We start from the raw sequence: 24,076 nt of genomic DNA, 5'->3' as shown, positions 1-24,076 counted from the left end.
GAAGAAAGATCAACAATCTGTTCCCGTTCCCAAGGAGGGAGTAGCTGGTATCAGTTAAATCTTCTTTAGACAAGATTGACAATGTGTGATGTTGATGAACATTAAAAAAAATGCATTGAGCTGTTCGTGTGTGCATACTTGGGAAGCAGGAATGTTTTGGTAGGGAAAATATTTCTGGTACAGGCTACTGCTGAGGTCATGTATGATGAATATATGTAACACATGAGGACTTGTCTTAAGAGAAAATTATTTTACTACTTTTGAAGAACTTAATGTACTGATATCTTGTTTTTCAGGCAAAGGAGTTTAAATTTTTTGAAGCTTTGTGTAATTGCTTTTAAAAATACACTAAAACCTTCTGCCTAGCACTGAATGTATTTCACATTTGTGCTTTAAATCCCTGCAAACATGTTTTGGTAAGGGAAATGCTGACAGCTCTGCTGTGTGGCACTGCTGTAATTCCTGTTGAACCCACCTCGGTGCTGCTGTTCCCGAACTTGAATGGTGTTGCTGACATCATCGTTGTTGCACTGCAGTGTCTGTAAATACCTGCAGTTGTATGTTTTAGTGTGCTATTATGTATAATTTGATTTGACTGGGGAAGGCATAGATGGAAGGATGAGAGTAATAAGTTCATTTTGTTGTTTCAGAATTTTTCTCTTAATTTTCCTACTTCTTTTTGTTGACTTTTCCCTTTTTAAATAACATCACCAAAACGGTGCAATGTGAAGAAGCATTTCTGATCTTTTTAGTTAAGACATAAGCTGACCTAATGTTAGTCTTACAGCATGAAAGGAGGAGTGAGATGTCACCAGGACAGTCCAGATCTGCTGTCTGGGGCCTGGAAAGTTCCCTGAGCCCCGTCCTTATCGCCCTGCACCGGCTGTGCCGGGCGGGGCCGGAGGGATGACTCCGGTTATCTGGGGACAGCCTGGCACAGTCACATCCCAGTGCTTTTCACCTTAAAAACACAAAGTACAACTTCTAGTGGGTGGGATTCGTGCAAGAAGTGCAGAGGTGTATCCTAGGTGTCTTAAACGGTGTAGTTGAACCAAGAAGTTTTGGGACTGTTTTGGAGGGGTGTTTGGTATTCCAGGGAGTGCTGCAGTTGGAGGTGATAACATGGGAGGGAGGGAGACTGCATTGTTCTGCAGCATCCATGACTTTTGAGTTCAGAGCTCCCTGGTGGCTCTGCCAGCACAGACACTGCTGACGTCGGCTGGGGCTGCAGGAAGAACAGTCCATTATTGCTACACTAAAGCACTTCTTTTACAATTGACTCGCTCCACTGTAGTTACAAAAGGAGCCTTTCTTTTAACCAATTCCAGCAAAAAGAGGAGCCAGATTGCCTGGCTTGTGTGGTGAGAGGCAAACCAGCTCTCAGGGTAAATTGCAGAAAGTCTCCCATTTGACTTTCAATACTGTAACAATGTTTGAAATTATAATTTAAATAATTTAAATATTTCCCTAAATTAATATTGTAAATAATTAAATAATTTAAAATGTTATCAAACCACTTTGTAGAGGTTATTTTTTAATATTGAAATACAAGTTGAGTTGTATTGTACAGTGAATGAGTGTACAGTGTTCCAGAGACTGACCAGGATTTAATTTTCTCCCAGCACTGCCCAAACCCAGAATCAGCAGAGGGGCTCCAGCCATGCAGTACATTAGACCAGCTGCCCCTGTGTTATTCCAGAACACAGAGCAGTTTAGAAGTAGTGGTTTTGGCATTCAAACACAGCATGACAAAGCAGGGAAGGAAGTTGTTAGCAATAACTTCCTTTCCTGGTGGAAAAAGGCTGTTTTAAAGAGAGCTGGAACAAACAGCTGCTTTCTCAGGGAACCATATCTGTGCCTGAGCTTGAGTTATGTTCAGGGGTTTGAGCTTTTAATACTCAGAGACACTAATCAAGTGGAGATTTTGGTAGCACTGCCAGGAAAAACCTGGGTTTCGTTTATGTAACACAGTTTGCACACACTGGGGTGGTTTTTTTCCTTGCCCTCTTTAGACAGTAATGAGTGGAAGGAAAAACAAAGCTGAATTTTCTTTCCTTCCCGCGAGTGCCGCAGTGCAGTTGGGGCTCAGAGTTCATGGGAGCAAGGAGTGCTGCTGGCATGGCTGTCCTCTGGAGGGTGGGGACCTTGGAAGGGTAGCTCAGGAATGTGTGGATTCGTCCCCATATGTTCCTTTCTGTCAGATTGTCCTTTTACAAGTGCTTGGAAAACATGGCCCTGTAGATCACTTTCCAACATGTGGAGTTTTCCATACAATTATGCAAGATACATGTCTAATTAAAGCATGCAGCTAACTATTGACTAAATAACAATTTAATATTTAATGATGTATTTTAACTGATTGCCTTCTAGTCTGCAATTCTAGTCTGGGTTTCTTTCCTGTCTGATAGGATTGAGAAGTACCTTTAGCTTGGAGAGCAGAAAAGCATTGAATGACTGCTGTAATCACTTGTACACAAAGACATTAATTGTAAAATTGTTCAGGAACAGAGTGTTTGTTGCAGCAGCCTCTTGATATGTAGTTAGTTAAATAAGTGGTAAATATTCAAACTTCAATGATAATAATAGTTCCACTTTTAAAATTTGTTTAAGAGTTCTGTTCTAGTGCCCAGATCTTTTACTGAAAATCAAGTTGCTTTTTGGAAAGTTGAGGAACTGAAAATTAAAGGTTGTTGCAATTTTAATAAAAAAGAGAAAAAACAGATCAGTAGTCAGTCTTTGCTGCCTGTGGTAACAGTATTAGGTTTTAGTACATAAAGCAATGTGGAAGGATTTTCAGTCAGAGCAAGATCATTGGTTAAGCAAAATGTTCCTTGACTTACTTGACTAAGGTCACATCTGTGATGCCTCTTACTGGCTTCTGAAAGGTTATGTAGAGAGGGGTAGGATGGGTTTGTAACTTTTTAAATAGAGAGAATAAAGAAGAGATGCATCAGACAGAGAATGTGGGTCTAAATATGTTTAAGTGTATATAGATACATGTGTGCCACTTAACTGTTGTTCAAAGAAGAGTAATATTCTTTAGTATTGAATATTTTAAATAAAATATTTAGAGGTATTGTATGTTGTACAAGAAACATGTCATGTCTGTATCTACACACATTTGTGCACAAACCCACATTTTTAGCTGTTATGTTGGACACTTGCATGCTACAGTTTGAGATGACACAAACTTTATATGACTGCAGCCATGTTTGTCCAAACCAATAGGCGTTAAATGTCTTTGTAAATTTTCCTTTACCACTTTCTGCTAGAAGTGTGGTTTTATTTATATGTAAGGTTTTATACACATACCTGCACACACAGAGTAGGACTGTAAGTAAACCACGTGTGATTTTAAAAAACCACTGCATGAATCTCTTCCTAATCTAGCAATGTTTTGTAAGACAAACATAATGGGGTTTTATTTTTGCTTTCAGAAAATGGACCCGAGTGGTGTAAAAGTGCTGGAAACAGCAGAAGATATCCAAGAGAGGCGTCAGCAAGTTTTGGACCGTTACCACAGGTTCAAGGAACTCTCTTCTCTAAGGCGCCAAAAGCTTGAAGATTCCTATCGATTCCAGTTTTTCCAGCGTGATGCTGATGAGCTTGAAAAATGGATCCAAGAGAAACTGCAGATTGCATCTGATGAAAATTACAAAGACCCAAGCAATTTGCAGGCAAGTCCTCCTGCCACTTTCTATTTCCTGTACTATTGATTTTAGGGTGTTACAGGTCAGCAGGGATAGAACAAACACAGAAATGAAACTTGATCTGAGAGTAAAGAAAGATGGATGCAAATACCCATGGCCATGCAAAGTGCCCTTCAAAAGCCTGGCTTTTTTGCTGATGTAATTGGAATATTTCTAATAATGGATTAGATGCTACATCAGCATAGAAAAAGTTGCTCAGTGTAATGTAGTATAAAACCAACTTTGTTTAATCCTAGAATTTGTTGGATGCCTTAACTCATCACTTATTGTTTCCACAAAAAAAAAAAAAAATGTAGAAAATAAGCTTGTGTGGTTAGTACTAGCTGACAGGGTTTGAACACTGTAATGTGCAAGAGTAAACACAAGAAATAACAAACTGTTAACTGGGGTGTTTGAATCCACCTGTTAATCCACCACATGGTACAACTGATTTCAACTGTGCAGTTTTAGTATTTATTTGTCAGTCCTGAATATGCATAAAATACACTTAAAATCTTGCTGCTGGAGAATGTGGAAGAGTCCCTGCACCAAATCTCGGTTGCATTCTTTGATGTTTTCCTTTCAGGGGAAGCTGCAGAAGCACCAAGCCTTTGAAGCTGAGGTGCAGGCCAATTCAGGAGCCATCATTAAACTGGATGAGACTGGAAATCAGATGATTAATGAAGGCCATTTTGCATCTGAAACCATAAGAGTGAGTTTTAAAGCTTTTTTCCCGCCTCGCCTCTTACAGGCCTTTCCTTAAGCACTTTGTTCAGGTTGCCCAGATAACTTGATATTCAAACCCCTCTTTAACATTCTACAGGTATTTGATTAGTGAAATAATGAAAATACTTGTGTTTGTAAAGCTCAGAGGTGGTATTCTCTTTTATGAGCACCCAGCTCATACCTTCTGAGGAGAACAGTTTAAAGATGAGATGTTTTTGTAGTGATTATCAAACTTAAAGATAAGTTCAGCATTTCATTCTAACTTGCTTTTACTGGTTCAGTCCTTCACGCCGTACCGGACTGCCCAGCGCCCGATAGTCACGGCCACCCAAGTGGGGTCCCACATACGAGTAGGTGAAGCTTGTGGCTCTGCAGTGCAACTTGTTTTTGCAATGTCTCCTTCCTTCCTTAGTTGACAGTTTGCACCATCCTTCTGGGCAGTGCTCAGAGCTCTTTCCTCCCTTGAAACCTCTTTAATTGAACTTTCTGAGTGGATCAAGTGGTATCCACCCATGATGTTCAAAAGCTTCTCTTGAATGACTTTCAGGTTTCAGGTCTGATGAGCAAAGTGTAATAGACAATGGGTGGAGCAGTTACTTTCCTGTTTTGCAAGTTGTGTGCATGTGTGGGAGTGTGGTTTTACTTTTTGATGTCTATAAAGTTTCTAGTGGCTCCCAATAGTATTGAAAGGCCAAGTGCAGCCAGAGAAACTCAGTATTAAAACTAGTAATTGCTCCTAATATGTCCATATCATGTCACTTCACAAAGTTAGCTAAATATATTAGGGTTGAGTGTTTAGTGTTAAGAAAAGTGGCTAAAATACAGTGAAATGGCCTAAGTTTGACTTAAAACAAATGTGTTGTGTTACATAAGAATAAATTGCCAAAGGAAGATGCTATACACTTATTGGGAGTTGACTTTCATATAAAAGACTGAACATTTGAAGGGGAGAGCAGCAAGTTTTTATTATGACTTCATATTAGCATAGAATTTAAATCAAATTTTATCTCAAGATGTTTAGCTCATAGTTACTTAAAGATAACTATTTGATAGTTTCATTAATTAATAACAGCTGTCTAAATATTCAGTTCTGGAATTTCTAATTTTGTGTTGCAACACTTTACATAATTTGAAAACTATTCACTAGAGATAAAATCATGAAGTTTGTCCCTGGCCCTTTGTCTAAAGTAAGATTTAGGATGTACAGCTTCAGAAAAATAAATAAATCTGCTGTTAAGGACAGGAAGGAAATAAATCTCATCTTCTTTGACAGAGGATTTTAATAACAACATCCTTTTGTTTCAGACTCGACTGCAGGAGCTGCACCGACTATGGGAATTACTAATGGAAAAGATGAGAGAGAAGGGAGTGAAATTATTGCAAGCACAGAAGTTGGTGCAATATTTACGGGAGTGTGAAGATGTCTTGGACTGGATCAATGACAAGGTGTATAATTACCTCCCTTTATTGTGTCCTTGATGGGAAATTTGATGTGTTTGTGTGAAAAATTTCTGTCAGCACAGAATTGCTGGAGGTCAGGTAATTTCAGAAAGCTTGTAAAGGCACCTGTATGTTTTATTTAGTTATTCACATTGCATCAGCAGTATGTGTGCAAAGTACTACTGGATTTTTGTAGCCATAATAAAAGTTATTAGTCTAAGAGAGCCTGTTTGTTGGAGAGTACTTTTAGCGTAATCAATTAATTCTTTGCTTTGAGAAGACAAATAAAATTCAGGTTTCCTCTAAGGGAAATCTTCAACACGTAAAAGCAAATATTAATTATTTGTTTCAGAAAGGAGCCAGCCCAAGCAGCAGGCAGTGTGTAGATAGTTACTAAATGATTGGAATATCTTTAGATATTGTAAGGACATGAACTGCAGAAGGACTGTTGGCTCTTGATTCTTTGAACTCTAAGGAAGCAAACCACAAACCACACTATCAAAAGGAAAAGAAGCCACAAAATAATCACACTGGTTTCCTTAAATGATGGTTTGCTATTTTGTATCATTGTGGGTTCAAACTGTAAACCCTGTATAGCTGTTACTGAATACAACACTACTCTTCTTGTGCAGAAGTCTTGCATCAGAAGCTTACAGCAAATGCCCATAAACAGTGTAAAAAGGAACAAATTCTGGTCACTCTGTGTGGTAGGAGTTTGTACTTGAAAATTAATATGACTAAGGAAGATGAAAAAGTAATCCACTTAGTGATCTTGCATATTTTCTGCAATAATGGGTAGATGTTGGGGCAGGGAAATGAGTTTAATGAATAAACTTCATAGCTTTAAGTCTGACCTTAAACACTGTGATTGTCTTTGACCTATTGAAAATCAGGACAGTGTGCTTCCTAATTTTTAATAGTGATTTCCCATAGGATATACTGAAACTAACTTTTTTTTTTTTTAATGTGCTAGGAAGCAATAGTGACATCAGAAGAGCTTGGACAGGACTTAGAGCATGTTGAAGTTTTGCAAAAGAAGTTTGAAGAGTTCCAGACAGACCTTGCAGCTCATGAAGAAAGAGTAAATGAAGTGAACCAGTTTGCTGGCAAACTTATCCAGGTAAGCATTTATTGGTGTTGAAAATCTCTCTTGACAAGTCAGTTACCACAGCAAACATTTGTAACTTCCCCTCTTTCCCCCCGTTCGGGGCAGATCTTTAAGCTTTGCTCCACATGGGTACTTGGCTATCTTCACCTTAAATGGTCACCATTTGATTCACTGGTTCTTCTGCTGAACAGCCTGAATAACTGCCCCATCTGGGAATGCTCCTGAAAATGAGAATAGTGATTAGTCAAAGAAACTGTCATATTGGGGTTAAATTTATTTCCCTTGAACAGGGAGGTTTAATATCTCTTGTGGTTTGATATCTGGGACCTGATCAAGGATGAAGGCAGGGCATTCTAGGGAAAACAAAGATACTGTTTATAGCCCTCTTGCCATGGACTAATCAGTATATAGGGAAAACACTACATGAGTATTGAATGTTTGCACAGTGAAATTTCAGGGAAACTATTGAATTGGGTGATCATCTGGAAAGGATAGTAATTATAAATTGATCTCTTGAAGACCAGCAGCGTTTTGTCAATGGATGTAAAACCAAAGAACATGTGAAAAGAGCATTTTTCCTTTGCTTGCCAGGAAACACATCCTGAAGAGGAACTGATAAAGTCCAAACAAGATGAAGTAAATGCAAGCTGGCAGCGTCTTAAGGGACTTGCCCTTCAGAGGCAAGGAAAACTCTTTGGGGCAGCTGAAGTTCAGCGTTTCAACAGGTATGAACTTGGCTGGATCTGCTGAATGATGTAACCTTTGTGTGGGTGTTTAATGATGCATTCAGCTGCACACAGTAGTATGAGAGGAGCTACTGTCTCGTTTTGCTTTGCTCTTCTGTGTGACTTGCTGAATGGAACTCCTCGTTGTTCTACAATTACTTTAGAATGGTCATTCTGATGGAGCTTTTCAGAACTTGGCAGTTTTGCTCTCCTTTCCTCTGAGGGCTTTTTCCCCCAGTTCTGTCCTAGATGAGCCTTAAATGGGGTGTGCTTTTTTTATTGGATGTCAGCCCAGTAGTTCTGGATGCTCTAAGCAATGTCTTTCTATTCTCATCTCCATCTACAGCATTTTGAGATTTGCTGTAATTCAGTTGGGGAAGGGTCCAGAGTGGGAAATGGACCCACTCTGTGACAGTGCTCAGTGGTGCTGTAATTCCTGGTTTGCATCTGGTGACAGTGGCCTGTTAATATGCCTCAAAGTTTCTTGAGATGCAAAGAAAGTCTGTTTATTTTCTAAAGGATGTTTGTAGTTGGCTGCAGTGTTTATATATATGGGTTTGTATGCTAGTACGTCTGGCACACGTAGGGGAACACATCCTGCTTCCTTCCTTTTTCCATACAAGACAAACTGCTTTCAATTTGTGCTTTGTTTTGAAGGGATGTGGATGAAACAATCAGCTGGATTAAGGAGAAAGGGCAGTTGATGGCCTCAGATGATTTTGGCAGAGACTTAGCCAGTGTGCAGGCACTACTGCGCAAGCACGAAGGCCTGGAAAGAGACCTGGCAGCTCTGGAAGATAAGGTACCCGTGAGATGTATTTCACCTACAGTTTAGATGAGCTTGTAAAAGGCTTGGAAGCTCACTCTCAGTTTGTGCCTGGGTTTAGGTGAAGGCTCTATGTGCAGAAGCTGACCGTTTGCAGCAGTCTCACCCAATAAATGCTTCCCAAATTCAAGTGAAGCGGGAGGAGCTCATTGCCAGCTGGGAGCAGATCCGGACGCTGGCAGCAGAGAGGCACGCTCGCCTCAACGACTCCTACAGGTGGGTCACTGCAGCAGGACAGGGCTGCTTCCCTCCTTGGTCACATTTGACAGAGAGGCCTCTTGGAAGGAGAAGAAAGGGGTGCCATTTCCAAAATTTTGGGATGATTCTGTTATTTTAAGAGCAGCCTTGTTCACCAAATTCTATTTTGCACTAACTTCTTGTAGTGAAAGAAATATTTATGTGATTGAAAAATTATTGCAGCTTTTTGTCATTCTCTGGGTGTGGATCAACTATCAAAATAGACACAGTCCTGTTTAGGACATTTGCTATTTTCTCCATCTAAGATGAGACATGCATTTGGAAGCACATTATCTGAATATGTTTCAGTTTTGCTGGAAAAGCTTTTTTAATACTTTTATTACAAATCTGTTCACGAGTCTTTAAGAGTCTTTATGAAGACTGAAGTATGATATATTGTTTGATATATTGTCTGAGACCAAATGAATTCCCTGTTTCTACAGTAGTTTTTTTTTTGCTGTGGAATTTGTGTTCATCCAGTCTTGTCTACACTAACCTGGTCTCTGAATCATAACCTGTTAGATTACTGTTGAGAAGCCATTCTAAAAACAAACTAATCCCAATATGGTGGTTAGTTTACATCCTTTCTGGTTTTGTTTTTCTGCCCTTTGTTCCTTCCCACAATGTGGGATTTTTGGCAGTGGAGACCCACACAAATAATCTTTTTCTTTACCTTCCCTGCCATATTCTTCAGAGCAATTAACAGCAAATATAAAAGGGAAACAGAAACTGATCACATTTGCTGATAAGTGTTAAGCATATGCCAAAGGCAACAACTAAAGGCATTCTTGAAGGAATTTGAGGATTTGTTTGCTTGTATTAGGGCTGAGGTATGTGCAGTTGAAATTTTCTGTCAGTTCCCTCCCCCACACACTGTTATGGTTGTGACAGAAACAGCTCTGTGAATTATCTTGAGAACTACATTTTGATTTCTGTTGTCCTCAGCGTGTAGTTAGGAATATTAATTTTGCTTACAATATAAGTTATATGCAAAATATATATTTGAGACATCGATTTAAAACCGAACATTTTAATCTTCAAAAGACTTATTTTTTGATTGAAAGCATATTTAATTATTTAATATTCTGAGCAGATTTTTGAGTTGTTTTATTTGTATCTGAGGAACAGCTTTTATGTTTGTAACCCTTTCTTTGGGGAAAGGGAGAGAAACTTTGCAAATTATTATTATTAATTTTTTGCTTTGCTTACCTAAGGCTGCAGCGCTTTCTCGCGGACTTCCGAGACCTCACCAGCTGGGTGACTGAGATGAAGGCTCTGATAAATGCTGATGAACTTGCCAATGATGTGGCTGGGGCAGAAGCCCTTCTAGACAGACATCAGGAACATAAGGTAGAGTGGTTATACAGCCAAATCCAGTCAGCAGCTCTCAGATTTGTGTGTCTAACGCAGTCTCTGAGTCAGTGTTGTAGCACTGGAATGCTTTGATCATGCAGCTAACACAGTCCTAGACTGATGTCTTGATTTAATATTCTTAAATTGTTTCTAAATGGTAGAGATATACTAAGTATTTACGAATGCTTATGATAATATTTTATTAAAAATAGGCCTGATAATAGCCAGTTGGACTAATGATTGTTTTTGTTCTCCATCATGAGGAATTCCTATAATTAAGTAGAAAGAATACAGTTCAAATAAACTTTTAGTTTCATTTTAATGTAGAAATTTATACCTACCTTACATGCATTGTAAGGTAATTCTGACACTCTGTGCTAAGATAAATGTTGGTAACAGCTCTTTCACATCCCCTTCCATAGGGGGAAATTGATGCCCATGAAGACAGCTTCAAATCTGCTGATGAGTCAGGCCAGGCTTTGCTCTCTGCTGGGCACTATGCTTCTGATGAAGTTAAAGAAAAGGTAAGTTGAGAGCAAGAGCTCCTAAAAGAATTTTGTCTCTGTCTTCTGTGTCCCTTAATTTAAAAGGATGATCACATCAGGAACTGGAGATTTCATTGTTTACACAGGAGGTCATTTTCAATTCAGTGCTAAACACTTTAAATTTTAGAGTCACAATTTGATTTTACATTGAGATGGAAGTAACTAGAGTGTTAAATAAAATTGTTATATATTCCTCTTCCCAATCAATTAGCTGACCATCCTCTCAGATGAAAGGTCTGCCTTGCTGGAACTGTGGGAGCTCCGCAGACAGCAGTATGAGCAGTGCATGGACCTGCAGCTTTTCTACAGAGACACTGAACAAGTTGACAACTGGATGAGCAAACAAGAAGTGAGTGCATATCTTTGAATTCTCCAGATATGGTGGACTTTAATTTTTGGGTAGTCTTTTGTAAGCTCAAGCAATTGGTATTACCTGCTGGCAGTGCCATGAACACCCACGAGTGAGTGGGTGCTGTGCAGAGTTATTTATCTGACTGCCTGAAATGGTGCAATAGCTGTTTCCATCTAATGCTGAAACCATGAGCTGTGACAAGTGGGCTTGATGTGGCTTTTGTGTTTATTAACTCTTGTAAAATGCTGGTTGAATAAGAAGCTAAAAAGAATTATTGGCTGTTAGAAGCATGAAGCAAACCCATGCCATCTTTACCTTTCAGTAATAACATAGGGCAGGAAATATCCCTGGCTGTGCTTGAGTTCAAATGTGTTTGTGTCCTTACTTCAGGCGTTTCTGTTGAATGAAGACCTTGGTGATTCTCTGGACAGTGTGGAGGCTCTTCTAAAGAAGCATGAAGACTTTGAGAAATCCCTAAGTGCCCAAGAGGAGAAAATCACAGTAAGACATTGACTTTAGGTCATCACTAAATGGACGAGAAGTGAAACAAGGACATTTATTCACTGGGGAGGAAACACTGGTGATAAAGGATGGGGTTTGCTTTGTAGAATGATCTTCTCTTATGTGTGATGTATTAGTTCTAATTGCCTCTAAAATGGAAAAGAGTGGAAAAGTATGGGACAGGGCTTGATTTCTGTCTCAGAGCCAGGTAAGCTGGTGCATCCTTATCATACCAGCATATAGGTGGATGAATATTTGTCAAAAAACTGCACTCTTCCACGTGGAGAGGATGAGGATACAGAGAGAAAAGGGTGTAAGGATAGATCTGCTAATGGCTTTCTGCCAGTTTTACTGTGATAAACTTTGGGGAATTGATATACTAAGCAAATTTGCACAAGCAATTTCTATTACGCCAAATAAATGGAAACTTGTTTTCCCTCTAGGCATTAGATGAGTTTGCTACTAAGTTGATTCAGAATAACCACTATGCCATGGATGATGTTGCTACACGCAGAGATGCTGTAAGTATCCAAAATACATTTGGACTGTAGGCGTTAAATCTTGTTCTGCTTTATTATTTTACATGGTTTGACTTCAATACAGGATAAGTCAGTGGAGTTGTCCCAAGAGGGATACAGTGATGGTTCTTATGAGCTTGAAGAATTTAAAAACCTTTTACTTTCTTTTTTCAGCTGCTGAGCCGCCGAAATGCCCTTCATGAAAGAGCCATGCGCCGCCGTGCTCAGCTGGCAGATTCTTTCCATCTGCAGCAGTTTTTCCGAGATTCTGATGAGCTCAAGAGCTGGGTTAATGAAAAGATGAAAACTGCAACTGATGAGGCCTACAAGGTAAACACAAAGATTAATGATAGAATGCTTTTAAGGCAGTACCAGGCTTAATCAGTCTAATGACATGAAACAACATCAGCTAAAATGTTGCTGATAGTCGGTGGTATTAATGGCAGCAGGAGGAATTGTGTAATTTCTTCCTGACCCCAAGAGGCATTTTCCCATCATGCAGTAATCGTGCCTATCCAATAGCTTAAGAATTCTGATTTGAGGCATTTTTTTGGCACCAGATCCTCTGGTTACACCATGGCATGTCTATGAATGTAGTGCAATTTCAAAAATTCTTCAGAGATCTTTGGGTACTGGTTTTGTATTGAAATGTTCTATTTCTTTCTTCATCTGTAGGATCCATCGAACTTGCAAGGTAAAGTTCAGAAACACCAGGCTTTTGAAGCAGAGCTGTCTGCTAACCAGAGCCGTATCGATGCCCTGGAGAAAGCTGGCCAGAAGCTCATTGATGTCAAGCACTACGCGTCCGATGAGGTGGCAGCTCGCATGAATGAAGTCATCAGCTTGTGGAAGAAACTTCTGGAGGCCACTGAGCTCAAAGGTATGACTTGCTCAGGGGTATATGGGCAAATTTCTAGAGAGTTTAGCTGGGAGAAGACGGGAAATGAGTTAGCTTCAGTTTCCACTTGACTTACCTGTTCTGTTCTCCTCTTGCCTGTCTCTCTCAGGTATAAAACTGCGAGAAGCCAATCAGCAGCAGCAGTTTAATCGCAATGTGGAGGACATTGAGCTCTGGCTGTATGAAGTGGAAGGACACTTGGCTTCTGATGATTATGGAAAAGATCTTACTAACGTTCAGAATCTTCAGAAGAAACATGCACTGCTAGAGGCAGATGTTGCTGCCCATCAGGTGAGGAAATAATTTTTATTCCTGCCTTTTCAAATCTGCTCACTCAAAAGATGGTATTTTCAGATATGCTCAATCAGAGACCTTAGCAGGTCTGGTTTGTATAATTTTTTTAGCTTTGGGTTTTACAGTTTGCTTATCAGAAATAATTCTGAACTGAAACATAACTTGTATGTCTCTAAAATAATATCTTTATAACTGTAATAGAATTGAGCTTCTCAGACATTGCAGCCACCCCACAGAAATTCTGACCTAATGGTGTCGCTGATCAATTTAGGATCGGATAGATGGCATTACCATCCAGGCACGCCAGTTCCAGGAGGCTGGGCACTTTGATGCTGACAATATCAAGAAGAAACAAGAAGCTTTAGTGGCTCGTTATGAAGCTCTGAAGGACCCCATGGTAGCTCGCAAGCAGAAACTCGCAGATTCTCTTCGCCTGCAGCAGCTTTTCCGTGACATCGAGGATGAGGAGACCTGGATTAGGGAAAAAGAACCTATTGCAGCTTCAACAAACCGAGGTTGGTCCATCCTGGTATCTCTAGGATACAGATGTCAGAATTGCTGTGTTATAAATTGGATCTTTATAGAACATTCTCTGAAAATTTCAGAGCTGTTTGTTGTAATTAACATTGCCCAGAGTTACATATTTGCCATTGCCCCCGGGTCTCTTGTTATATTGCTTATATAATTACAGTGGTAACAGAGTTTCCATAGTACTCTGTCCTGTTGTTAGAGTTCTCCCTGTGCAAGTTTGTGCATTGCTGACTGCAGCTGCTTTGAAATTTTTGTTTCATCTAGTGACTCTGATTTAGTTGATTAATTATTTTGTATTTTTCAGGCAAGGACTTAATTGGTGTCCAGAATCTGTTAAAGAAGCACCAGGCTTTGCAGGCGGAAATTGCAGGCCATGAGCCTCGCATTAAAGCAGTCACACAGAAGGGAAATGCTATGGTGGAAGAAGGTATATCTCAATATTTTTTAACTCTGGTAGTCTTTTGTTCTCTGTCCCAGCACAGTTAAGAATTACTGCCTGATTTTATCCTGATAATAGGCAGGATGAACTCCTGGTCATCCTTTCACCTGAAAATAAAAATAGGTTCCTAGATGGGAATGTGTCCTAATTTTGAAAAATCTGTCTACTCTTGATGAACACTTATTTAGCAATTTTGTGCCTATTGTATTTAGTCTCTATAATTAAATGTGTTAAAGGGCTCTATCTGAGGTACATAATCATGATGTGAGAGAAAATTCTCTACAAAGAGAGTAATTCTTGCTTTTAAATAAATAGGCATCTTTATTTCTGACTGGGTGTTTTTAACATGAGAATTTAAAAAAAAATCCTGCAGGTCTGAAATAATATTTTCTGCTGCCAGAACTCTGGAAAGAGATGACCTTTTCTGTTTCATCATGAAGAAATGTTATGATGTGTCTCATTTTATTCCTATTGATTAAGATATGCTAGTACAGCTTGATTGACAGGTTTAGTGTTTTCCAGTCTGAGGCAGAAGGACCAGCTGAGTTATGTTTTTATAATTCTAGTCTAAATAGGCTTTAAATTGGTCTAATTTTTTCACTATGAATTACTTGTAATCTTTTCATGCCTATTGCTTTTGTCTGCTGCAATCCTTCAGTTCCCTCTCCTTCTGTTCCATAGGACACTTTGCAGCTGAGGATGTGAAAATCAAACTGAACGAGCTAAACCAGAAGTGGGACTCTCTGAAAGCCAAAGCATCTCAGCGTCGGCAGGACCTGGAGGATTCCCTGCAGGCTCAGCAGTACTTTGCTGATGCTAATGAGGCTGAATCCTGGATGAGGGAAAAGGAGCCCATTGTAGGCAGTACTGACTATGGGAAAGATGAAGACTCTGCTGAGGTATTTGAGATTCTTGTTCAAATCAATTTTGCATAAGTACAGTGAGGATTTGTCCAGTGGTAAAAAATGAGCTGTGATAATTTCAGGATTCTTGAGGGCGGATTCTTGCATCAAGCAAGATTTCGGCTCTTAGTCAAAAGATGACACATTTTCCTGTGTCTTAGTTGCTATTGCACATGAAATTCTGCTACTCAGTATATTAAACCAACTGTGAGGAAGCTTTACTTCTGCATTCGCTCTTTTACAGGGTTTTGTTTTTTTAAGTATGATGAAAATAATATCAGCACATTCCTCATGGGATGAGCATTTCGGTATGAGTCTGGTTTTCAGCAGTTCATTAGTCTGGAAGTAATTTTTTTGTCTGGATTTGTTTTATCAATATCATTCTGCTGTCAAACACCACATCCCAGGCAGTGCTGACTGACATTTTATCAACATGAAGTGCACTTTAAAGGCACACTTTAAACTTACCCGTATCACTCTGGAAATAGTTCTTTCTGGTCAGAACAAAAGAATGTTGCTGAGATAAGGTAGAGGCAAAGCACCAGAAGCATTAGGACCACTATCTAGCCTGTGAATAAATAGAAGTGATTATTCCCATGAGAGTCACAAGGCTGGCAGCTCTGAAAAAGCCAAATTCCCTTTGTATGGAGTCAAAGTATATATTTTAAGCAGAGACATATTTGTAAAATGGCAAGGTGTGCATGTTGTTATTATCATCCACTTTCAGGCTCTTCTGAAGAAACATGAAGCTTTGATGTCTGATCTCTCCGCTTATGGCAGCAGCATCCAGGCATTGAGGGAACAGGCCCAGTCATGCAGGGTAAGGAAAGATGCCAATCATGTACCTAAAATTCATGGGTCAGCAAAAGGTAAAAACAAAGCTCAATAACAGTTGTTGGTTTTGAGAGGTTATTGCAGACTGTGCTTGATTTTCTCAAAAAAAAAATAGCAGTCTGTTTTTATAATCATAAGACAGTTGTATTGTTTTGAAGTAAAACAATTTAATACAGTGGTTTTCAGGGTTTGAGCCCAGACAGCACCTAAACTGAGTCTACAGTAGGTTTAACTAAGGTTGAAGTCTATTCTAGCACAACAGCATTGATTATAATAACATGGAACAGCTCATTTCTTTTTTTTTTTTTTTTTTTTTTTTTTTTTTTAGCAACAAGTTGCTCCCACAGATGATGAAACTGGAAAAGAGCTTGTTCTGGCACTCTATGATTACCAGGAGAAGAGTCCCCGGGAGGTGACAATGAAGAAGGGAGATATCCTCACCTTACTCAACAGCACCAACAAGGTGGGTTCTGGCCTCCTGCTTTGCTGCCCTGCTTGGCTCCCTCAGTGCTGTGTGTTTTGTTTGGTTTTGGCACATTTAGCCCATGTCCCCATTCAGCACTTCAGCTGAACCTCTTCATTTCCATCACTCTTCTACAGCTGCCAACTTTTCCAAGGCAGGGCACATGTCTGTGAGAACTTTAATTCCTGATGTGGAGGAACTTTTGGCCAAATACAAGGGGACACGTGGGAGTAAGATCTCCATCTTAAAAAGACTCTTTGTTTGAAATGATCTCCATAACAAGAGCAAACTGTTGAGAGCATCACTGCTTTCCTTGTGTTACTAGAAGTCTCTGATTTGCAGCATTCAGTTGCCCAGCATTCCTTATGCTTGATGATGTCCTCACAGTGGTTGCTTTGTGGTTTTTTTGCTTCCAGGACTGGTGGAAGGTGGAAGTCAATGACCGTCAGGGATTTGTACCTGCTGCCTATGTGAAGAAGCTGGATCCTGCCCAGTCTGCATCGCGAGAGAACCTCCTGGAGGAGCAGGGCAGCATCGCGCTGCGGCAGGAGCAAATCGACAACCAGTAAGATCTAACTGATGAGATATGACACTGCCAGCATTAGCTGGCTTGGCCTTTGCTTCACAGATTGCCACCAGCTTAGGTTAATGCTTCTTACACTAGGCAGTAATTAATTGGAGCAAAACAAGGGGCTCCTTTGCCAGAGGCACCAGATTCAGTTGCTTTATTCCTACTCCAGATTTTCTTGTTGCTTTTCCCATTTTTAACCGTTAAATTCATGACACTAGAGCTCAACTTACTGTCTGACTTGAGTATTTTATGTGTCCCTTTTGTTGTTGTACCTAACTACTTAACTTGTTTGTGAATTATATATGTCCTAAGCAACTCTTGTATATGTAGTTGTCACTTCTTAACGTGTGATCTGTTTTGAAAAGCTTTCTGAAATTTGATTCCATTAAGTACAGTGCTCTCCCTATACAGGGCTGCCTCTGAAGGTGCCCTCCTTATGAGCTGGGGCTGCTTTGCTGCTAGCTCATCACTTTTTTTTCTGAAATGTGGTGCCAATATTTGTTGCCATTATAGGAGCTAAAATGTGTCGTCCCCCCCTTCTTTTTTTTTTTTTTTTTCAATTTTTATCATATTTTTAAAAAGAGCAGCATATCATTTCAAACAGAAAACTGCAGGGCTGCTTGGTAATGACCTTCTCAAAGCACATGGTGGCTGGAGATTAATGCAAGCAAGGGCTGTGGGTGATAGCTGTAAGTGCTAGCCCATCTTATCAAGCCACTTGAAAGCTGAAGCTGAAAGTTTTCTGTGTACTCCCATCTGCTTGCGCAGCTACGCTGTCGTTCTGTGTGAGAATTTCCTCCCTCAGTCGTGTTGAGTCATCATTTATTACAGTGCCATGCAATAATTACTAACCTTAGCTCTAGAATTAAAAAATTAAAATAAAATCACACAAAAAAAACTCCACCAACCCATAACAAAAACCTTTTTACCAGCATGAAGAAAAAATGCTGGAGAATTGTGGCACATTGGTCAGGGTTTTAATAATATCCTTCCCTCCATGGGTTTGCATATGGCTTTTAGTAACTAGAACAGAGTGCCTTATTTTATAGCCAGGGAGAGGGGACCACCTTTTAGTTTCCAGTCCATGGCACAATAATGAGGAAATGAGGAGACCTTATAGAGAGAGCTCAACTGTACTGCTGAGGTTTCCTTACATGAATTGTACTCCTGATCTGATTTGCTTTGCTTCTGAACAACACCTAATTCTCTCCATTTAAATGTGAACTCTTACCCATCTCCTACCACAGACCAGCCATGGATGGAGCTGCTGCTTTCATTATTTTTGTTAATCTGACTAATTTTTCGCATGCGTTTGCTGTGCTCCCTGTCTGTGCAGGACTCTCATTACTAAGGAGGTCGGCAGTGTATCTCTGCGTATGAAACAGGTCGAAGAACTGTGAGTAGGATTAGCCCTTTCCTAAACCATGCTGTCTCCACACTGTCACTGCTCATCCTCCCTTGGTTCTTTCTTTGGGAACGCTGCTCCAAAGAGACATGAAGGAGGCCATTTCTGCAAGGAGGATTAGTTTAGATGGATGTGGTGGTCTGTGTTTCCTCTGTTCCTCACAACCAGCTGCTTATCTTGCCGGGCACCTCTGTGCTTCTGAATTGGTTCATGTTTATTCCATCACACTGGTTTTGCTTACCAAAGAGGCTTTAGGGCTATCTGGACTGTTTTCCTTAAAAAGCATCTCCTGCATTTTCTGAGGTGCAGATGGATATATTAGCTTGCTTATATAAATATATATAAAATACATCTACCAAGTATTGCATCACATCTGAATGTCTTAAGAGTTTGGGAAGGGTGGGTCTGTCATGGTTTATCATATAAAGTAACATTCATGCTGGGTGCTCAAAAAACATTATTTATATAGGATGATTATTCCTTCATTTTAACATTAACTAAATTTTGAAATCTGTGTTCATGTCTCCTGGGAAAGATACCAAGTTTGCATTATACTGGTGGAAGTTGCTGGGAAATCCAAAGCCACAGTGTTCATTGGCTGTGTCTGGCTTTTCATAACAAATGTATTTCTTGAAAATTAAAAGTGACACTTTTATGTAACTCTCTCAAGTGTTGCAAAGCAGCTCTGAGGTTAGGTTTGCTTCTGAAAGAGTTTTGCCCCAGATCCTCTGTGAGCTTTACAAGTACTTAATACTTAATGTTGTTTGCTGAGGCAAACAGCTGCAGTTGGGGCAGGCTTCAAAACAAGTGTTCCCAAGTCAGGGTAGAAAGTTTCTATTTAAACCTAATACGAAAGATTCTTAGTTCCTTTCTGCTCACTCTTAAACTACAGTAAACAGGAAGCCACAAAGTCCCTGCTTCCATGGAAGGAGAGCTGATGTATCAGTTTGGTATATAGCTATTACAGCCCATGATACTGAGGATGTTTTCAGGAGACTTTGTCATCTCTGAGCTTTTGGTTAGGAAAATGCTGCAGGATTGAACTCCTCAAGCTGGGAGGTTGTAACTGCTCAGTTTGTGGCCTTGTGCTTTGGGGTGGGAAATAAAAACATCCCCATTTGAGGCCTCTGCAGGTACCTCAGCCGTGTCTGGTATTATTTGATTTAATAACATCAGAAGGAATGTGCTTAATAATGAGAATTTATTGCTGCTGTTGATCACTGTGGTAGACCAATGTCCAAACTGATTCAGGACATAAAAAACCCTTCCAGATGCAGCTAAAATGTCTAATCTTCTGGAAGACTTAAAATAAAGTAAGAATGAGTATTAAGTGTGGTTTTTCTGAATGCAGGTTTTTAAAAAACAGGCATTATGCATTGCTAGAGAGATTTGTAATTCAGTATCAGTGACTGCAAAACTGCTCTTGGCTTTTTTCAGCAATAGCTTGGAAAAGTTCTTGTAGGATCATCTGTGTCTAGTTGATTCCAAGGTGGTTTTAAATAACTGGCTGGTCTTAATAGGTTTATTTGCCTGTGCAGACCAATTTAAAGATTTCTGAGGTTTCACTTTGTGTTTGTTCTAATGTAAAGGAGGAGCAATATCACTCATGTTGATAATGCCACAGACACAAAAAATGTACATGAAATGAGTTTCATGGATTTCCCAGTTGAATATAGGTGTATTATCAAAGATTCACACCTTGCTTAAACATTCAGCAGATTTTGCACTGGAAATTGGCTAGTGAAGATGTTTATGTCTTAAAGCTGGGAGGCTGGTGGATTTTCATAACCTGATGGCAAACTTGATGTACTCTAGGCAAATATCTCTTGGCAAGCAAGAGCCTATGGAGTCATTCCTGCCCCTCAGTGGTACTGTGGTTTAAGAGCCTACCCCAGTCTAGGCTGTGATTTGGGTTTGCATTTGCCCAGTGAGGTGCTGCATGTGGAAGTTCCCATTTTGGTGTGCAATCCATGTGAAGGAGAGACATGGACAGTCTTCATTCCCAACTGCACACGAGTAGCTCATCTTGTAGTGGAGCAGGGCATAAGTTCAGGGATTCCCCATTTCTGGGGACCCCAGAACTTAGGAAATTTCTGTGATTGGACTCAGTTCCATCTGATTGTTCCTTCCTTTCCTTTCCTGCTTGTCCCAGGTATCACTCTCTCCTGGAACTGGGAGAAAAACGTAAAGGCATGTTGGAAAAAAGCTGCAAGAAGTTCATGCTTTTCCGTGAAGCCAACGAGCTCCAGCAGTGGATCAATGAGAAGGAAGCAGCACTCACCAGTGAGGAAGTGGGTGCTGATCTGGAGCAGGTGGAGGTTCTGCAGAAGAAATTTGATGATTTTCAGAAGGTATGTTGTGATGCTGCATAATGCTTGTGTTAATTTTGGCCTTTCCCTTCAGGCTTTCTGATCATGTATCCATGACAGTTCTTCATAGCTGAGTAGGAAACATGACTTTGATTGGACATAAAAGGTCCATAGAAGGCATATATGAATTTTTAAATTTAATTTTTTGAGGATAGAGAAGCCCATATTAAAGTGTCTTCAGTTTGATTACATCCCCAGGTTGCTTTATGCTTCCCAGCTCCTAGAGAGCTGAAACTCTCTTTCAACACTTTGCAGGAGAGTCTGCCAAGCTTTGGAGGAATTTCAGTTTGTGTAAAGCATAACCTTCAGCTAAGTTATTCCTATTGAAAGGGAAGATGCATTTCGTTTCCATCTGTAGTTTTACTTCCCTGAGATATGGGGGAAAAAAAACCTGGCTGCTGGGATTCCCTGGCACAGGCTGTCTGGGAACTTGGGGTCACTGTGCTCAATTCCTGCTGTTCACACTCTGGGCTCTCCTGGGGAGCCACCCTGTTCCACGTGTTCTGCTTGGATGAATTTTAATGCTGGGATATTTCCCTGCTCTGTGTAGGATCTCAAAGCCAACGAGTCACGCCTGAAGGATATAAACAAGGTTGCCAAGGACCTGGAGTCAGAAGGGCTGATGGCAGATGAAGTACAAGCAGTACAGCAACAGGTGCTCTTTTTCTCTGCTTTATTCTAATCTAAGAAGCAAAAGATTTTCCTCCTTTCTGTTGTCTTTGCCTGGCATTGCAAAATTCAGACTGCTTTCTAGTGTAGCCATCCCAAGAAGACCTTTAGAATTATATTCTGTAATAATGCTAGAGCAAATTGCAGAAGCCTCTAAAGCTTTTTTTCCTTTCTTTTTTTTAGGAATGGAAAGTCTGTACAATAATATTGAAAGTCATGGAGAATCCATGCATTAACTTTGCTTCATATAAATTTGAAATTTAGCATATTTTTACTTGCAGGAAAATGGGTGAGGAATGCTAGGGAAAAAGAAAAATAAAGTAGAGTGCAATTCAGAGTGGAGGGAGTTTGTGGGTTTTCTGTTTCGGTTTGGAGTTTTTTTGCCAGCTTTTTACATACTTGTGCTAAGTAATTTTATTCTGTGCCAGCTAAGTGTGAAGCATGTTGGAAAATCATTCTTTCTGTTAGAAATAACAAATTGTTTGTCCTGTCTCCTTTGCAGGAAGTCTATGGGATGATGCCCAGGGTAAGTGTTGATTTCTGAGCTGGATGGAGTGGCAGTTGTAACAGGGTTGGGATGTACAAGGAGAAGTTCAGCCATAATTGTAGCTCATTTCCATGATGGATTTCATTAATGACTTTGAATGGACATTCAGAGATTATCTTACCTATGATCCCTTTATTTCCTGAGTGTTTGCTCCACAGATCTAAGCAAGCAGCATAACCCAAACTGATACAAGTACTTGCATGAACAAATGTACTTAACTCCTTTAAGGATTGAACACAGAGATATTGTCAAGATTTTTTAACTGTATTCTGGTAGTTTTAGGTTCTGCTTCATATCTAAAGCTGTTTCTTCACATTTTCAAACAGGATGAAACTGATTCTAAGACAGCCTCTCCTTGGAAGGTAGGTGTCATTGCTTAGTAGCACACAAAAAGAGAATCAAAACAAAAATTACAGCATATCATCTTTTTTAGACCATTTGCTTCTCCTGTGCCATAGAAACAGCCTGTTTTTACCTCTCTGCTACAAAACTCTGTTTAGTTTTGAGCTTTTAGTATGAGGGTTTCCAGTTTCTGGGCAGTAGATGTTGAATAATCCCTTGTTCACTCTGCATGAGTTCTTTGCTTTCTGCTTGCTACAACAAAAATGTTTTTATTCCTCAAAGTCAAAACCATTTATGTCAATACTCCTTCAGTAAGGAATATGCTGTATCCCATTAGTCATCTCCAGCTTATTTACTGCAATAGTTAGAAGAAGCCTTTCTCCATTCATTAGAGGCTTACAATGGAAGAGCTGTCACCTGCTAAAGCACAAAAATATCTTAAATATTTTTTAAATTATCCCACACTGTGTTTTCCCTAGCATTTCATTCCCATGTTGTGTCTTGCATCCACCCTGTTAGACTTAAAGCTGCTTGTACATCTTTTAAGTTGTGTGAATGTGGGGAAACCAGGCTAGTATGAAATATTTTGACAGGAAATGCAGCCAAGTTGCCAGGAATTGGTGACTTTTAAAATATTTTTTTGCAAATTACAAACATGTACATTGAATTCTAAGAGTCTTATAGTAACTTAGCAAACTGAGATTGTGGGGGGTTTTAATTAATGTATTGAATGTTGCCTTTAAATTTCCTCCTCTTTGTCCTCATTAAGATTTGTTTGCTTCAGTTTACACTAATATGTCAGTGCTTACTTGTGAATTCTGACTATTCTTACTCTGCTCTATAAGACCTTAGGAATTACAATCAATTTTTCTTAATTGCTTTTGTAATTTACTTACATTGTCTTTCTTAGTTCTTTCTGCTTGGTTTTTTAAGGACTTTTCTTTCAGTCTGGTTGTGCTTTTGGTTAGAGTTGACTTCAATGCTTTATTTTTTATTTCTGCCTTTTCACAGTCTGCACGTTTGATGGTACACACCGTGGCAACCTTCAACTCAATCAAGGTAATTCCACAACTTTATCTTACCTGATTTAGAACTTGTGAGCATTTTTTATCCTTCTTTTCCATAGTCTTTGTCTTTCATTAAGCTTTATAAACTCTTTTGAATCAATTTATTGAAAGAAGCATTAGTATATACAGCATTTGCTTCTCAAGTTACTTCACTATCTTATATACATAAAATTATTTGGTTTTACAGCTCAGGAGAAGCCCCTCAAATTATTTTATTTAACCAAGCTATCTGAATTTGTGCATTCTTCTGGAATGAAGCAGAATTTAGTCACCTTTACCTGTAGTGAAAGGCCAGTCTTGACTTTTTGCTTCCCTCATGCAGGAGCTGAATGAGCGCTGGAGATCCCTGCAGCAGCTGGCAGAGGAGAGGAGCCAGTTGTTGGGCAGTGCCCATGAGGTCCAGAGGTTCCACAGGTGAGGGGTTTGTTTGGTCTTTCTCAAATGCTTTGTCTATCAAGAATTCTAAAATATAGCAGGACCTGTTCTAAACAAATCAGTCGAGGGTGGTCTTTAAATTCTCCTTTTGCCTTTCCTTCCTTCAAATCAGAGATGCTGATGAAACCAAGGAATGGATAGAGGAGAAGAATCAAGCATTAAATACAGACAACTATGGGCATGACCTGGCCAGTGTTCAGGCTCTGCAGCGCAAACATGAAGGCTTTGAGAGAGACTTGGCAGCTCTGGGAGACAAGGTGAGGCTCTGAGGAAGAAAACCCAAAAGCTTT

General features: G+C 39.7%; 1 protein-coding gene across 5 annotated transcripts in view; it reads left to right on the top strand.

Moving 5' to 3' along the window:
* The window catches only part of SPTAN1 (spectrin alpha, non-erythrocytic 1), a 45,883-nt gene that overhangs the window by 4,682 nt on the left and 17,125 nt on the right, over positions 1–24,076 (top strand). For 3 of the 5 annotated variants that reach the window (XM_059865237.1, XM_059865238.1, XM_059865239.1), the window contains 29 exons: positions 3,438–3,677; positions 4,276–4,401; positions 5,721–5,861; positions 6,829–6,975; positions 7,555–7,688; positions 8,346–8,490; positions 8,576–8,730; positions 9,966–10,101; positions 10,527–10,628; positions 10,861–10,998; positions 11,392–11,502; positions 11,946–12,023; positions 12,195–12,350; positions 12,696–12,900; positions 13,028–13,209; positions 13,484–13,727; positions 14,048–14,170; positions 14,864–15,081; positions 15,812–15,904; positions 16,247–16,381; positions 16,798–16,946; positions 18,289–18,348; positions 20,510–20,708; positions 21,277–21,381; positions 21,898–21,921; positions 22,269–22,304; positions 23,296–23,343; positions 23,674–23,765; positions 23,899–24,043. In XM_059865237.1, coding sequence (XP_059721220.1) covers positions 3,441–3,677; positions 4,276–4,401; positions 5,721–5,861; positions 6,829–6,975; positions 7,555–7,688; positions 8,346–8,490; positions 8,576–8,730; positions 9,966–10,101; positions 10,527–10,628; positions 10,861–10,998; positions 11,392–11,502; positions 11,946–12,023; positions 12,195–12,350; positions 12,696–12,900; positions 13,028–13,209; positions 13,484–13,727; positions 14,048–14,170; positions 14,864–15,081; positions 15,812–15,904; positions 16,247–16,381; positions 16,798–16,946; positions 18,289–18,348; positions 20,510–20,708; positions 21,277–21,381; positions 21,898–21,921; positions 22,269–22,304; positions 23,296–23,343; positions 23,674–23,765; positions 23,899–24,043 — 3,864 coding nt within the window. In that variant the 5' untranslated portion in view covers positions 3,438–3,440. Of the gene's footprint in view, positions 1–3,437; positions 3,678–4,275; positions 4,402–5,720; positions 5,862–6,828; positions 6,976–7,554; positions 7,689–8,345; positions 8,491–8,575; positions 8,731–9,965; positions 10,102–10,526; positions 10,629–10,860; positions 10,999–11,391; positions 11,503–11,945; positions 12,024–12,194; positions 12,351–12,695; positions 12,901–13,027; positions 13,210–13,483; positions 13,728–14,047; positions 14,171–14,863; positions 15,082–15,811; positions 15,905–16,246; positions 16,382–16,797; positions 16,947–18,288; positions 18,349–20,509; positions 20,709–21,276; positions 21,382–21,897; positions 21,922–22,268; positions 22,305–23,295; positions 23,344–23,673; positions 23,766–23,898; positions 24,044–24,076 lie in introns of those variants that run through there. The other 2 variants (XM_059865242.1, XM_059865240.1) reach the window with 1 other exon arrangement.

This window comes from Haemorhous mexicanus, chromosome 21 (genome assembly GCF_027477595.1).
Source record: "Haemorhous mexicanus isolate bHaeMex1 chromosome 21, bHaeMex1.pri, whole genome shotgun sequence".
Lineage (NCBI taxonomy): Eukaryota > Metazoa > Chordata > Aves > Passeriformes > Fringillidae > Haemorhous > Haemorhous mexicanus.
The sequence above is the reverse complement of the archived record's forward strand: the minus strand, read 5'-3'. Positions and strand labels throughout refer to the sequence as shown.